Source organism: Geotrypetes seraphini, chromosome 6 (assembly GCF_902459505.1).
Source record: "Geotrypetes seraphini chromosome 6, aGeoSer1.1, whole genome shotgun sequence".
Taxonomy (NCBI): Eukaryota; Metazoa; Chordata; class Amphibia; order Gymnophiona; family Dermophiidae; genus Geotrypetes; species Geotrypetes seraphini.
The window spans coordinates 53,391,523-53,407,837 of NC_047089.1; the positions used below are offsets into that span (position 1 = coordinate 53,391,523).

Below are 16,315 nucleotides of genomic sequence, written 5' to 3' on the forward strand. Positions count from 1 at the left end.
TTGTGAGAGTGTGTCAGGAGAGAGTGGGCATTTCTCCTGCCACAATCTTCGATTTGGGTTTGTTTTTGTTTGTTTTAATATGTGGGTGTATTATGCACATTTGCTGATCGCTACCACCAGCAACTCATCTGAAGTAAATTTAGCAAGCCTATGTGAACATTTGCAAACCTCATTTACTTGTGGGGTCTTTTGAGAATGATTTGCCTTTTTGAAATTTACAGTAGTGACCTCAGTAGCAGCCCATTGGATTTTACAGTGAAGTTTTGAGAATCTTCCCCTAGAAGTCATATTTCTAGAACAACTGTTTGTGCTGAATCCAAATATATCACTCAGATCATTGGTGCATACTTTGGTTCAGATTATTGGTTCATACTTTCTGCAAAGTTGATGAAAAAGCTTGTTGTGGAAATCACAGGCAAATATTTGACACAACATAGCTTCTGAACAGTAAGCACAATAGGGCTCAGATTTTGTGAACTGGAAGATATTATGGCCAGATACTGCCCCAGTAAACTTTTAGGCACAGTGCACTTTTCTTTTCTGAGATAAATCTTTATTAAGATTGATGAAAAAGAATTATGCAAATTCATTACATGTCCTATCGTTACCTATTTGTGATAATGTGTATCCTGCTGTTCTCAGAGGACATTTGCTACAGATGAGTATCTGCACTTTATTTATGATTTATATTATGTATCATCTGCATAAAGATGTTTTTGTTTGTTTTTATGTATGGCTGTATTTATACAGGTTTAGCTGAATATTTTTAAACAATTGACAATAATATTATTACACTTTCCAGTGCAATAGGGTTGTATGCTGAAGCATGTGTCTTGCATCTGCTCCCGCGAGTAAGTTGCAAGCGATACTGATCACTATTTTCAGTACCTCCTCCTTCTCCCTGCTTTCTGCTGCACCCAGTTATTTCTTTTGCAAGTGAGCCTGCAGGAGCAATTTGGTCTTCTTTTTTTGTTTTTCTTGTAAATTTTTTTTTCATGAGATTTTGTGTTCCTGTTCAGCTCTAGTGACAGCCTAGCCTTTGTGAGAGGAGCAGATTTTGGTTTGCAATTGACAGGTGGGGGGCCATCCCAAAAAGTCACAATGATTTCAGATATCCAGGCTATCATGACCGACCAATCGGTCCTGGAAGTCAAGGATGGTTATAAGTTGGAGTTCACCCGTCCCCTCTCTATTTGGTTTGTGGACTTGCCAGCGGGCAGACTGGAAATATCAGCCCAGATTCAGGTGACCCTCCGAAGGTTGCTGGACATTCAAACCATCGATCAAGTTCCAGACAAAGTTTTGGGCTCCAGAAGACACTCCATATACTTCATCGTACCCAAGAAACTCTCAGAGGCCCATCCTGGATCTCAAGTACATCAATGTGGCTCTCAGAATGCCTCATTTTCATATGGAGATTCTATAGTCGGTCATTGCTTCAGTGCAACTGGGGGAGTTCCTGCTGCCACTCGACTTGACAGAGGCATATCTCCACATCCCAATATTTACAGAGCACAGTCACTTCCTTCAGTTTCATGTCCTGGAATAGCATTATCAGTTCAAGACCCTTCCATTTGGCCTGACTACTGGCCCCTGGACCTGTACCCAAGGTGATGTTTGTAGTGGTGGTTCACCCCCGCAAAGTGAGTTGGCTGGTACACCCTTACCTGGATGACTGACTCATAAGAGCACACTCATGGGAGGAAGCAGAGAGAGAAGTTCAGACTGTCTTAACGAAACTTCAAGGTCTGGGATGGATTGTCAAAGAAAAGCCAGCTGCAGCCCATTCAGCCCCTGGAGTATCTGGGGGTCCATTTTGAAATGGTGAGAGGCTGAGTGCTTCTTCCGAAGGCATGCAGACTGAAACTTAAGTGATAAATTTCAACTCTCCTGGAGCAGCAGTCTCCGTTAGCCTGGTATTATCTTCAGGTTTGGGGCTCAATTGCGGCCACACAGCACTCTCTTCTCCACAGAGGGAACCTCAGCATTTTAGACTGCCCTGGATGACAGAGGCCCACAACAGTATGTCCTGGAGGCTCTGTCCTCAGTTGCTGTTCTCCGTGATGCCTTTAAGAATTGACCCTTATACCATACTGACAATGGATGCCAGCCTTCAAGGCTGGAGAAAGCACTGCGAGGATCACTCAGTATAGGGGGCAATGGTTGCCATCACAGTGCCGTTGGCTGGAGCTCCGGACCATCCAGTTGGCGATTCAGTTTCAGCCCCAGTTGTTGAACAAAGCAGTCAGTGTGTTCTCCGACAATGGGACAGTAGTGGCTTATGTCAACAAGCTGGGAAGCACCAGGAGTGTTGGCCTCAAGAAGGAGGCAAAAGTTCTCTTCTACAGGGTGGAGACTCATCTTCTGGCCATCACTGTGGTGTCACTGAAGTGCAAAATGTGCAGGCAGGCTTTCTCAGCAGACAGACTCTGAACCCGGGAGAGTGGTCTTTCTCGCTTCAGAGCATCGTCGACCGTTGGAGTGACCCTAAGTTCAACCTCATGGCGACGGCAAGCAACAGGAAAGCGGTGCATTTCTTCAGCCGCAGATACTAGTGTGGAAGCGCAGGGATTGATTCGTTGGTTCAGCCTTGGCCAATGGACGAATTCCTGTACTTATTCCCTCTCTTGCCCATGGTGGGGAAAGTCCTGAGAAGATTAACCAGGCATTAGGTACGGGTTATCCTAGTGGCCCTCAATGCCCCTGGTACACAGACTTAGTGCATTTTCAGATCGTCCGACCACTGAGACTTCAATTCAAGGTCCGATTGTCCTGTAAGATCTGGTGCGCTTTGGTCTCACAGCATGATTCTTGAGCGCTCGTCTTTGAGCTGGAAGGTCTACTTGGATTTTGTTGTGTGCACCCTTTTGAAAGGCAAGAAATCTGCCACATTCATGGCATATGCCAAAGCATGGGATACCTTCCAGTGCTGGTGCTGTAAGATGCAGCTGGATCCTGCCATGGCTTTGGTATCTGCTGTCCTGTCTTTTTTTTTCAAGAAGGTATAGATATGGGGCTGTCATTTTCATCCTTGAAGGTTTAAGTGGCTGGAATTTCTCTTCTGCGCACCTCGATATTGCAAAGTACTTCAAGAGTGCTCTGAGGCTGCAGTTTCCAGTTTGCCAGCCCTGTTTATCCTGGAATCTGAACATCAAGTTCAAGTTCAATTTATTTAATATACCGAAAATATAAAACCAGGGTTAAAATCTAAGTGGTTTACAAACTCATATAAAAGAAGGGTTAAGAAACAAACTAATACCAATACATCGTGTTGAAGGGGCTCTCTAGGGCTCCATTTGAGCCCTTACATGATGCCACCATAATGGACTTGACTATCAAGATGATGTTTCTGATTGTCATCACTTCGGTGAGGTGTGCTTCAGAACTGAAAATCTTGTCATACTGGAACCCTTACCTTCATATCACAGAGGCCTGGGCTTCCTTGAGGCCCATTCACTCTTTCTTGCTGAATGTGATCTCAGTATTTCACACCAACCAGGAAGTTCACCTTCCAGCTTTCCATCCCTCAGGTTCTAAGAAGAAAGACAAAGTCCTGAAGGTGCTGGATGTCAGGAGGGCTATTTTGCATTACTTGGAGGTTATGAATGACTTTCGTCTCTTGGACCACCTCTTTGTGTTGACATATCTGGCTAAGAAGGGGAGGCTGGCTTCCAAGGCTACCATTTCAAGATGGATCTGGTCAGCTATTTCGTCCTGCTACATTGTCTGCATTAGGCAAGCCTCCCTTTGTGCTTTGAGAGAAATTGCCTATTCCTAGGCTAAAGCCAGGATGATTCCTCTGGATGAGATTTTCCGGGTGGTAACTTGGTTGTCCCATCACACTTTCACCAAGTTTTAAAGGACCTTAGCAGCTCAAGAGAATTCCTCCTTCGGAGCCTCAGTTTTGAGGCCATGCTTTTCTCTCTCACCCTAGATATGCCCCATGGTTCGGCATATCATCCCTATTTCACTAGAAAAAAGTGATTAGGTGCTTACCTTGATAATATCTTTTCTGGTAGCTAGGGATGGTATGCTGAACCCCCTGCCCATCATTGTCAATGCACCTGCCTGGACCTACTGCTATTTGAAGGATGCATCTCTGACCTCTTTGCCAGCTATTGTAAATTGGAAGACATTTTATATTGTCTGTATATAGTTACTTGGGTTTTCCCCAAAGTTCCATAGTTTCTTCTAGCATTTTGCTAATGGCGTAGTTATGAGCCATGTAGTTATATTTATGAGCAGATTAAAGTCTTGTTGGGAGGTCTCCCTGTTCTTCCCCTGTTCTTTCCTGTAGGGCTGTCACCGACTTTGAAACTAACTGACTGGTGATAGCAGGGAGAAGAAGGAGGAACTGAAAACAGTGATCAGTATCTCCTGCAGTGGACTCGGGGGATTGAATGCAAGACCCTTGGTTCATCATACCATCCCTATCTGCTGGAAAAGATATTATCAAAGTAAGAACCTAATCTCTCTTTACTTTTTTTTTTTTTTGTGTTTTTTTTTTTAGTCATTCGACAAAGTCTGTGATGGACTTTGTTAACAGCAATGAAAATATTATTTTTGTGCACAACACAATTCACCTCATTTCCCAGATGGTTGACAATATTATTATTGCCTGTGGAGGAATTTTGCCTTTATTGTCAGCAGCCACTTCGCCAACTGTAAGTACAATACTTCCATCTGGTGGTTATCTATAAAATTGCAACTTATGAGCAGATAAAAATAAGGGCTCATCAAACAAGTTGTAGATAATACCTTTTTAATAAACTAGCGTAATACATCTGTTAGTCCAATAAAAAGGCATCACTTAGAACAGGGGTGTCCAATGTCGGTCCTCGAGGGCCGCAATCCAGTCGGGTTTTCAGGATTTCCCCAATGAATATGCATTGAAAGCAGTGCATGCACATAGATCTCATGCATATTCATTGGGGAAATCCTGAAAACCCGACTGGATTGCGGCCTTCGAGGACCGACATTGGACACCCCTGACTTAGAACTTAATTTTTAATTTTAATTTTACATATTCAAGAGGATTAACATGGCAAACAAAGGGCTCTGTAGGGCTGTTTCTGCACTGCCAGCTCCTTTTACAAAACTGTTAGAGGTTACCAAGGGCTGGCAAGGTAAATGCTCCAACGTTCATAGGAATTTTATGAGTGCTGGAGCATTTATATATGAGGGGGTTGTTAAAAAGTTCTTAGCACAACCAACCAAAATCTGACCTTTATTTTGCCAGTGCAACTGAAAAGAGTGTTATCTTATTTCATTAAGTGCCAATTTGCAGAAAGGAATTTGTATGTTTTAACAATGTTTCAGATAATTGATTACACATACACCCCCCTCCCCCTAAAAAACTATACAAAACTTGAACCTACACTGGATATCTCAACTAAACAACATCACCACCCCCTGGTGCAGGGGTCAGCAACATTTTTAAAGCAAAGAGGCGTTTGATCCATGATTTACAAAGAGCTGCAATGGGTAGAGAAGGGGGTTTGAGATAGTTTTTAATGTAATATGGATATATTTGCATTTGACACAAAAACAAACCACGGCTGCATCAGAGCAAATAAGGATCAGCTGCTCATTGGGATGCATTGGTAGGGAGAAGGCCCATTCTGAAGAGGCGGCCCTATCAGCAGGAGGGAGTGGACTTCCCTCCTGCTGATTTTTTGTTGGGGGGGGATGTTTGGGGGAGGATGTAGGGCTCAGAGGACAGCGGCTCTCTGTGGCAGGGGCTGAGGGGGGGATTGGTGGTTGTGAGGGAGGGAGAGAGGAATCGTTCTCCCTGGTGGTTCAGCTGATCCTGGCAGAGGAATCCTTGATCAGGTGAGCCGGCAGGACTCCACAAAACGAGCTCAGCTGATCAGGATTACCCTGCCACGATCAGCTGATGGGAAGTCGTTCAGACAAGGTAGTTGGGGATCATATGCTAACTGCTTGGATGTCCAAAAAGCTGGCTTTTGTGCATTTAACATGTGGCCGTCTATAAATTTGAAAATGGCCAAAAAAGATAGACGTACTAAGGGCCTTTAAAAAAAAAAAAAAAAAAAAGCCTGGCAGCTTTGAAAATGAAAATGGACATTTTTCCTATGGGGTTTGTGGACGTCTTTCCCAAAACATCCAACCACAGACTTGGACATTCTATTGAAAATGCCCCTCTATGTGTTTTATACACACACATAAATAAATGAAATAGCCAATTCTGTGGTTTCATTTATATAACTCAATTCAGTTAAATAGGCTCTTGCCATTTTGTGGTCTGGTGAAATGCCTTGAAAAATAGGGTTTGAAAAAAATATCTTGCTTACATCTTTTGTTTTTATAAAACATATATATAAAAATGGAGTAATTTGCTTTTCTTGTACATCTGTCTCTTCGTAAAATGCTCTGCATGAGAAGAGCTGCATGTCCTAAAAACCTTGAGCAGGCGTTAGTTTTTTAGCTGGCCGCGGGGGTTAACGCTTGATGAAATGTCCAACGCGCTAACCCCGCTAGCGTGGCTTGATAAAAGAACCCCTAAGTTCTGTGCTCTGGGAAAGCTGTTCTATTCTGGCAGTGTACAGTGATATTACTTGTCTGCCTGATCAGCTTTCTGTCTATTAAAAACACCAATACCTTTTATGTGATGGTCGGTCTTTTCAATTAATTTTCCTTTATTGTTTTGTTGTAACCTAAATAATATTTCCTTTTTATTTGTCACTCATGATTGATGTGATGAAAATTTGAAATGCTAATAAAAAATAAATTAAAACATTTTATTCCAGGTGAATAACAGTTTTACATTTAGTATTCTTTAAAAAAAGGATTAAATAAGTTAATTTCAAGTATTATGATATACATTGTTTAGTTTTGTTATGGATGCTTTTGCTAAGCTACACTAGGTGCTAATACAAGCCTAATGCAACTTAAAATGGCATACTGCAGGATGCACTCAATCCTGCAATAACTGCCAAATGTGCACGTGTGCTAAGTGCATTCTAAAAACATATTTTCTTTGAGAACATGCATGTGGCTGACGTCCCTCTTTGGAGCCCCAGTGTGGATGCTACCTAGCGATTCTGTACAGTACATTTTAGAAGTCTCTGAGAGACTCACACTGTGCATGCACAAGTGCCTTTCCATCAGTCTGCCATTATGCAGAACCCTCAATCTTGATCTTTCTGTGGAAGAGAGAGACTTCTCTTCAATCACAGTGTAAAGAAATTTATTTTTTTGTTTTTGTGACTTCCTGCCTTGTGAATAGCATTGGAAATTTTGTCAAGTTTTTCCTTCTCTGAGGAAGACTAATATTCTGTCATACCCTCCCACCTCTCCTTGGAATTTGCATTTTTTATGGGATTTGCCCAAACTGTGGGTCCCGCCCGATGGAAACAGTAGGAAATTACTCTGTGCTTACATTACGTTGGCCTGCCAAAAGTTACTTAAACATACAGGAACACTCGGTAGCTTCCCCGCCAGTGCTCCATTGAGGGTTGTCTCCCACATGTGCAAATTGTAGTCCTGCTGTCCTCAGAGTTTTCCTGCCACATGAGAGTAACTTCACTTTTTTGGAAGGGATGTATTAGGGCAGAGAGTGGCTGTTAAGCGCGAACTAGTTAGCACAGCTACATTATTGCATGCTAACTGGTTAGCATGCAGATATTGTGTGAGCCTTTACTGCTTACAAAATAGGTGGTGGAAGTAAGTGCACATGCAGTAATTTGACAAAATGGGTGTGTACACATGGGCATTAATACAAAAATAGGAAAATGACTGTGTTAAAAATGGCCTTAGCATGCTGGGAAAGCTGTGTAAGAGATAAGGCCACAGTTTACTGTAGCTTAGTAAAAGGACACCTTATTTCTTTGATAGTAAAAGTTGATCTTATAATTTTTGTAATACTATCAATTAACCCTGATAGTGGCTAAAACAGTGATATCTGTAGCTGTCAATTGTCACTAATGGACATGTGTTTTAGGAGGGTTTTGTTGATTTGTTAATGGGGTTAAGAACCTGTGATCCAAAGAGTCTAAATTTGGCCCATCAGATACTTAATATGTTATATAAAGATTTATTTATTTATGGTATTGGTAGTTTCTCTCTTCGCATTGGTATTTAATGAAACACACACCTACTTCTTCTTATTAACAAATGATATAGCTCCAGGATTTGCATTGTCTTCTACAAATTAATTCCCTTATTTTGGCGATCATAGATTTGATAATGGCCAGGATAATGTCTTGATAATGGTCAGGACATTCCTTTTTTTAGCTGATGACCCATGAAATTGACACAGGCTTTTCTCATTATTTAGGCCCCCTGTTATCAAGTCGCATTAGGGTTTTTATCGCTGGCCACAATGGTAAAAGCTTCAACACTCATAGGAATTCTATGAGCATTGGAGCTGTTACTGCAGCGACCGGTGATAAAAAAAACAACCCTAACACAGCTTTATAGGTATGCTAACACAGCTTTATAGGTATGCTTAATCTTTATTTTTTTTCACTAAAATTCCAGAGAATGAGATGGTCCTGTTCAATTTGTATAATAAAAGAGTAATACCACAAAACAAGTTTCCTTGTGTTGTGGTGGAAAACTTTTCATGGAGAGTTCATAGTTAAAAAAAGGGATTTATGCAAGTTTGCACTGTAGTTTACCCCTTCTTTTACAAAGATGCGCATCAAAAGCCCCAAAGCCCTTTAAATCCCTATGGGCTTTGGGGCAGTTACCACGATGGCAGCCGCTAAAGCAGCTTTATAAAAGGGAGGTTAGTTTGGAAGCTACAGCAGGTTAAAAATGCAAAGTTTTATAGGAATTCAAAATTTATTATTGCAAACTGCAGGGAAATCAACCAGAAGTCCAAAATGACACGTTTCATTTAAATACAGTCTGTGTCAGGGACACACAAAGAAATATAAGACAGTAAGTACTTCTTTCAAGTGAAATATGCTAGTGTATATGAATAGGCAGAGTCTCTTCCCCAGGCTCTGTGTTTAGTCTTAGAGATCAGTTTCTATTTCTTGCACTATGTAACTTGCTGTCTAGTTAAAAACAAATGTTATATTTCATATGGGTATTTGGTAAGTTAAAATATGAATCCAATTTTCCCTCTAATTTAATTTTCTGTTTAATATGTTGATTTCACAGAGCATAAGATATTCATAAGAATGCAAAGAAAGTTAAAGACTGCTGCCTACAGCATATTAACTTTTGGTAGACTTTATCAAGATGCAATGTTACAGTTTTGTTTCTTTTGCCATTAGTTAAAATTGTTTTAATTGTTACAATTTTTGGACTTTTAAGACTGAATTGGAAAATATTGAGGTGACACAAGGAATGTCAGCGGAGACCGCAGTGACTTTCCTCAGTCGTCTGATGGCTATGGTTGATGTACTGGTTTTTGCCAGCTCTTTGAATTTTAGTGAGATAGAAGCTGAAAAGAACATGTCTTCTGGAGGATTAATGCGACAGTGCCTTAGGCTTGGTAAGTTTACACATAAAACTCAAGCCACTCATACTAATAGATGAAATAACTGAGGAAGATGAATTTATTGTGTGCAGTATTTAATTTGGTTTTATAACTGTTGTGTGATGTGATAAGATCTAAGCTTCCTGCAACATCTGTCATAGCATAACATGTTCTCCAAGGACAAACAGAATACTTCATCCACACACGTGAATGATGTCCTTTAAGGGTGCTAGCTGAGAATGTTTCATAGGGGGTTCAGGATAAACTTTTCCAAACCTTTCTAGTCATGTGTAGAATTTCTACATGCTTGCCACTTCTCAGGAGTCTCTCCAATTTGTTTTCATCTGCAACAGCAGTTGGATAGATTCTCCCCCACATCAGTCCTTTGATAGAGAGATCTTCACTATATTTAAAGCTAACAACTTTCAATCAACTATAAATATTAATTCAATTCATGGGTAGTCATGAATAAGACAAAATTAATCATTTGGCCAAAGTTAGGGCAAATAATTTTTCAATGGTGAATCTAGCTCAAACAGTTTGAATAATTAAAACTTTAGCTTCAGTTTTAACAAAATACAATCTGTTTCATCATTTAAACCATCTGGTGTTATAGTGTTAAGACATAATATCCATTGCTGCTCTTCCAAATTCAATAGTTTAATTTAAAAAAACCTATTTAATTAAAAAACAACAACTATTGAATTAGAAAGCAGCAATGGATATTATTTCTTAACACTCGAGGGTTTAAATGATGAAATAGATTGGATTTCAGTTGTTTAGGAAATGCTTCTTTTGGATCACGATATCAGCATAATTTTAAAGACAGACAGTTGACATTAGCCATTGAATGGTCACCGATTGCTTTAGAAAAATTTTGCAGGAACACCTCTCCAATCAGGTAGACCCCACATCACCAATAGAAGGTTTAAAGAGAGAAAGCTGACATCAAATGCCAAATAGATATGGAAGTACTAAAAGCCATTACATTGGGATGCTTATGGTGAAAATTAACTGGTCACTAAGGGTGAGAATCTTTGATAGCATTAATATATTGATAACCTTTCTGCTATTGGTCACTTTACTAGCTTTCTACATATTGTCTTATTTGGGTTTTTGTTTTTTTTCTAGTGTCCTTTGTTATCTTTATGATCTCAGGGTCCCAGTAGATTGTTTGTTTATTTCTCACCCGCCCTTATCCAGGACAAGTTACATATTAACAAACAAAATAAAAGATTTACATTTATCGTACAAAACACTTCAGAGACACACTATATCAAATTACATACTTACATATCTAATTACATATAACATACATGTCGCATTAACGACAAATTTCAGTTTAAGGCCCAAACTGGCCAAACCCACACATACATCAAAATATATAAAATTCCATAAGTCAAACAAGATGCTTCAATAACAGACATCAAGAAACCAAATAAAACAAACCAGACCATCGAACACCTCTGTGACCAGCATTCAAGAGTCATCACTCATTCACCCTCAACCAAACTCGGACCCTATATTTCATTTTACAGAACAGATGTCTTTTCTGCAGTTTCCTAAAGCTCTGAACATTTTGCTGCTGGCGAATGTATCCTGGAAGATTGTTCCACTCCCAGGGGCCGATGCAGTGAAAGACACTGTTTCTGGAAGAGGAAAGCCTAAACTCCCGCACAGATGGTACAGACAGATCACAATCCTCAATTGAGCGGAGCAGTCGAGCCGGCTCACGCGGCAAGATGCTCTTGACCAGGTGTTTAGGGGCCAACTTCTGTAAGCACATAAAGACATTCACCTTTACTTTCAGCCAATACAATCTTATAAAATATTCTGTTATATGCTCACGTCTGGCCAATTTAAACAGAGAGTGCACCACTGAATTTTGGGCCACCTGAAGCGCCCTCCAAGACTGATTCTGGTACTCCCAAGAACACCAGACTGCAATAGTCAAAAACGGACAAAACAATTGACTGTAACACCATCCTAAACAATGTGGCTGCTAGATAAGGTCTCAATCCATTAACTAACCGAAGATGAAAATACACCTTCCGAACTACAGCAAGCACCTGCCCTCCCATAGTGAGTCCTGAATCCAAAAGTACACCACATATTTTCTCACATCAAGCAGCATTATGGGGTAAAGACCTGGAACAACTGCTCGTGCCTACTACTTAGGGAATTCAGGAAACGCCTAAAAACACATCTGTTCCTGAAGTACTTAGGTAACTGACCTATACAATCTTAGTCCTCAACAAATGATCTTTAGAACTGTTATTCACTAACTCTGAACTTTGTTTATTCCACTCAATCTGTAATACCTTTTAATCATTGTAAACCACATAGAACTTCACGGTCCTGCGGTATATAAACTGTTATTATTATTATTATTATTATATTTCACCTCGTGCCTTACCAATACTCTCTCCCCCAGAAACTCAACTGTCTCTGGAACATTAGCACCCAGGGTTCTTGTTATTCTGTGCAGCCTCTGATGTGGCCTTAGTTTTCCTTTTACCCTTTAAGATTAAAATTTCCTTTTTAGTTTTTTATCATATATTTTCCTTACCATAACAGAAGTAGACTAATTTAAATGACTGCATCTGGTACATGTTGAGAAAGTTCAATAGCATCCAGCATAAAGTCTGTATTAGTCTGGGTCTAGAGCCTGTTGTTCCTTGTTGCGACATATGCTCAAAAATATCACATAGGACCATCAGTCTTCAAAAATTTGAACTACCAAAATATCTTCACTTCCAATCAGAAATATAATGCAATTTGGTTGATACCAAAATCATTGATATAGAAAAAACATGGAGCTGTACCAACTGCAAGTGACTTGTGTTTTATATTTAAGCACATGCCTTTTTCAAATCTATTCTCAAGGTAAGTTATGTATTCAGATAAAATTGATAGCTACTATCAGAGAGACCTTATAGTCATTGGCATTGAAACTGAAACATAGGTCGAGCTTTCCCTCTTTTACTACTAGGCATCAGTTCACAAGATCATCATGAATTGTAAAGGAAAATACCAGAGCATCAGCATAGGTCCTATTTGGTATAGACATCTGTATACTAAGAGATGGCTGCTATACACCCTTAATTCTCTATGCAAAGACATCTACTGGTTGGAGAAATACTGAGGTTTTATGTAAACTTGATATCATGTAACTTTAGATATGTGGGTCCTTCAAATTAAAAAGGAGAGTTACAGATTTACAATTATTAAGAATCCTAAAGCGTAGGGTTCTTTCACTCCCATGAGGAATTTGCTGAAAATAATGTTGTTCTTATAAAGACCAGATTACTTGAACTTGTTCCATAACAGGAAGGAGCAGGAATTTTATTCTGTATCAAAGAAAGCAGTATCCTGTTTGCAATAGTGGCCAATCCAGGTCACATGTATCTGACAAAATCCCAAAAGAGTAAAACAGATTTTATGCTGCTTATCCTAGATAAAAGCAGATAATTTTCCCAAGTCCATCTTAATAATGACTTAAGGACATCATAGAACTTTCCAACTCTTTGTGGCTTTCAACCCTAACAGACTTAGAATTCGTGTGACTAAGAAAAAACATCTCTACTTGGCTAGCAGACTGTATCTCCTATGCATATACTCAGGTTGGGCTAACACAACAGTGTTGTGTCATAGTGTATGGGCTATGGTGGATTTAGTAGCCCATTTCTGCTCAACTTCTGTTGATGACATCTGCAAAGCAGATCCATAACTTCACTTCCCACTACTGTTCAGTTCTCAAACCTGTCCTGGGGGATCTCCAGCCAGTTGGATTTTCAGGATATCCCTAATGAATATGCATGAGCCAGATTTGCATACCTCCCACCTCCATTATATGCAAATTTCTCTCATGCATATTCATTAACAATACACAAATACAATCGGGATTCGTAATATATTATCAATAGCTCCAATTGTGTGTAGCCAAACTGAAATATGATGAATAACAGTTATGAGTTTATATTATATATGATTATGTGCATTTGATGAATGTTAGGTCTTGTATAATAGGGAAGTTTGGATGATTATTTATTGTAGAGATTATGTGAAACTGAAGCTGGCATCAATCTAAAGCCCCTGAAGATGCTGAAAGGCGAAACGCAGAACTATGTTGGGCTATTCGCTCAGTTTATCTGGAGTGGATGATACATGAAGCAGAATCACTATTGGACAATAGAAGATAAGCAAAGTTAAAGTTTATGAAGATTTTCTGGGATATTTTCATTGGACAATGCTTCGCATAGTATATGGACTTTTATGGTTGATTTAATTAAGTAGATTGGGAGGGCTTCAGTAGTATAAATGTATGAATGAATGAATAAAATTTTTTTTTAGAATTTATGGTGCAATAATATTATAAGTAAGTTAATAAAAGAATAATTATTTATAAATGAAGTAATAGTATAGCTTCTTTTTGTGTATTGAATGCATGTTCATTAGGGATATCTTGAAAACCCAACTGGCCCGGGATCCCCAGGACAGGTTTAAGAACCAATGGTTTAGAGCAGTATATCGCAAACTGTACCTCAGTGAGATTCCAGTTGTGCAACAAGACGCTAGCGAGGAGGAGAGGCACAGTTGCTGGCTGGCTGCTCACAGGAAGTGCCTTTCACAGCAAACCCCACCCTCCCCAATACATAGTGATGCAGGTCCTCCACACATGCACAGATGTCAATGTGATGGCATCATCCCCAGTTGGCTGGGCTATGAACCTGGTTTCACTGTTGAGTAGCAGTTCAGACTTCATCTTTCTAGAGGTTATGAAGTTTGAGCTAGCATCTTTCCCAGCCCTGCTCAGTTCAGGAAGCAGAAGCTAAGCCTAAGAATTAGACTCAGTATTCCATATAGCAGCACTTGTTGCTTATCCATCAGGCCAGCTGAAAAATTAAATTTTCTTCTTCTCTTCCATGTTAAGGCTTTATAATAACCTCCTTTGATTTTCAAAATCAAAGGAGCTCTTGAAAATTGTTCCTGTTGTCTTGCATTGTATCTATAAGCCTAAGCACAATGGTTTATACTACTGAATTGCAAACATCAGACTACTATTCCATCTCGGTAATTAACTTTAGTATGTTTATGTTTTTTTTAATAATTCAACCTGAACTTGTGATTTTAATGCCACTTAAATAGAAATTTGAAAAGAGGAGTCCTAAATCCTACCACTGCACCATGCTTTCTAGCAGATGTTCATTAAACTTTTTTTAGTTTGTTGTGTAGCTGTGAGAAATTGCCTGGAATGTAGACAAAGACAGAGGGAAAGAGGAAACAAATCTTCCTTACCCAGCAGTAAAACTCAAGAGATTCTTCAGTGTACGACTGCAACAGCAGCTACTAAGGTAAATTTATATAATTTTGAAAGTACTCTAGTAGAAAACATCTAGAATTCAGTTCTAAAAGAATTCAACTGTAACAGTATTATGCACCTTCAAAATATTGTGTTCCTCTACCCCAATCCTTTCCTTCATATCTAATGCACGTGAGTATTTTAAAGTGTAATATCATGCGATCTATTGGCAGCTATAACTAACTGCATGTGTGTCTCATTAATTCTCTTCTCCCAGCACCTAGTCTCCCACCACCTTCTCTTGAGGTTGCTGCTGGAAGTTCTGTTTTCTTCCAACAATGTGTGGTTTTCGGTGAGTCTGAGCTGCTTGATACCTAAAACTCACATTGTTCTCCTGAAGTTCACAAGAGTTTTAGCATTGCAGAGTTGCAGCTTGCTAAAAGAGACATAATACCAGAAAAAATGGAACTGTTCCAGAGGTAATGCTGGTAGCAGGTCTCTAGAGAAGGTGAGGGGAGACTAATAGAAATGTGTGGGGGAGCTGGGTTGGAGAGAATGAGAGTAGTAACAGGATCATGGAGGCTGACTGATGGATATGAGACCAGTTGGAATGGAAATGGGAGTGTGCATGTATTGGCAGAAGATGCAGGGAGAGGAGCAGGGTGATCTGGATGAGAATGCATGTGAGAGAGTCATCTTTGTTTCAGTTGCACAGTACTTTGAATGTATCTGAGCAGCCTGGCCAGTTGCATATAAAAGATGACAACCTCGGCTAAGAATACTGTTTCTTTGTCTGGTGACCTTCCTCATGCTCTCATTTACATTTTTTGTTGCCAAAGTGGCCTTGCTTGAAAAACAACTTAATGTTTATTTTATTTTATTTGTTTTCTCTACTTCACTTAATTTGCTATTTTCTCTACCGCTGTCTCATCCTTTTATGTTCTGGCACCCTATATTTTGCCATTTTCTCCTTGCTTTGATTTTCTGTTCCTTATTTGCTTTCTTCTCTGATTTATCTTTTCTTCCTCTGAGGCTAATGCACTAATGTGCAATTTTATTTTTCTTTGTTTTGTAAAATGAGTTTGCATAGCCCTGAAATGTGTAAAAATGCTTTCTCGGAGGCCAACAGGATACAGTCTTCATAATATGAGTGGCAAAATTTCAAGGTTGCTATAAAAACCTGGCTTTTTCAACAAGTATATAATCTCGCTCAGGATTCCATGTAGGACCATTGCAGCTTAATTTGCTGTCATTCCCTATCTTTCCATTTACCCCTTCCCTCTCTTTCTCTTATAACTATACTTCTGTTTCTTTACAGTGACTCCTCCATTGTGAATTGTCTTGTTTGAATGCATCACCTTTCCTATCATTTTTATAGCTCCTTTCCTATGTGAATCTTGATTTTAGATTATAAACTGCTGAGATCAAACAGGTTAGTCCAGGAGGTATATCAAGTTCTAATAAACTATAAAACATCTGCCAGAGCCTGGAGTCAGAAGAGTAAAACCTAAAAAAACAGAAAGGGAATGAGGACATGTATTCTGCCTTTTTGTCACCTT

At 39.5% G+C, this 16,315-nt stretch overlaps 1 protein-coding gene across 1 annotated transcript in view; it reads left to right on the forward strand.

Annotated features, from left to right (window-relative positions):
* NBEA (neurobeachin) overlaps positions 1–16,315 on the forward strand; it is an 812,633-nt gene that overhangs the window by 232,885 nt on the left and 563,433 nt on the right. Inside the window, 3 exon segments of the mRNA XM_033948014.1 lie at positions 4,511–4,664; positions 9,289–9,469; positions 14,678–14,808. Coding sequence (XP_033803905.1) covers positions 4,511–4,664; positions 9,289–9,469; positions 14,678–14,808 — 466 coding nt within the window.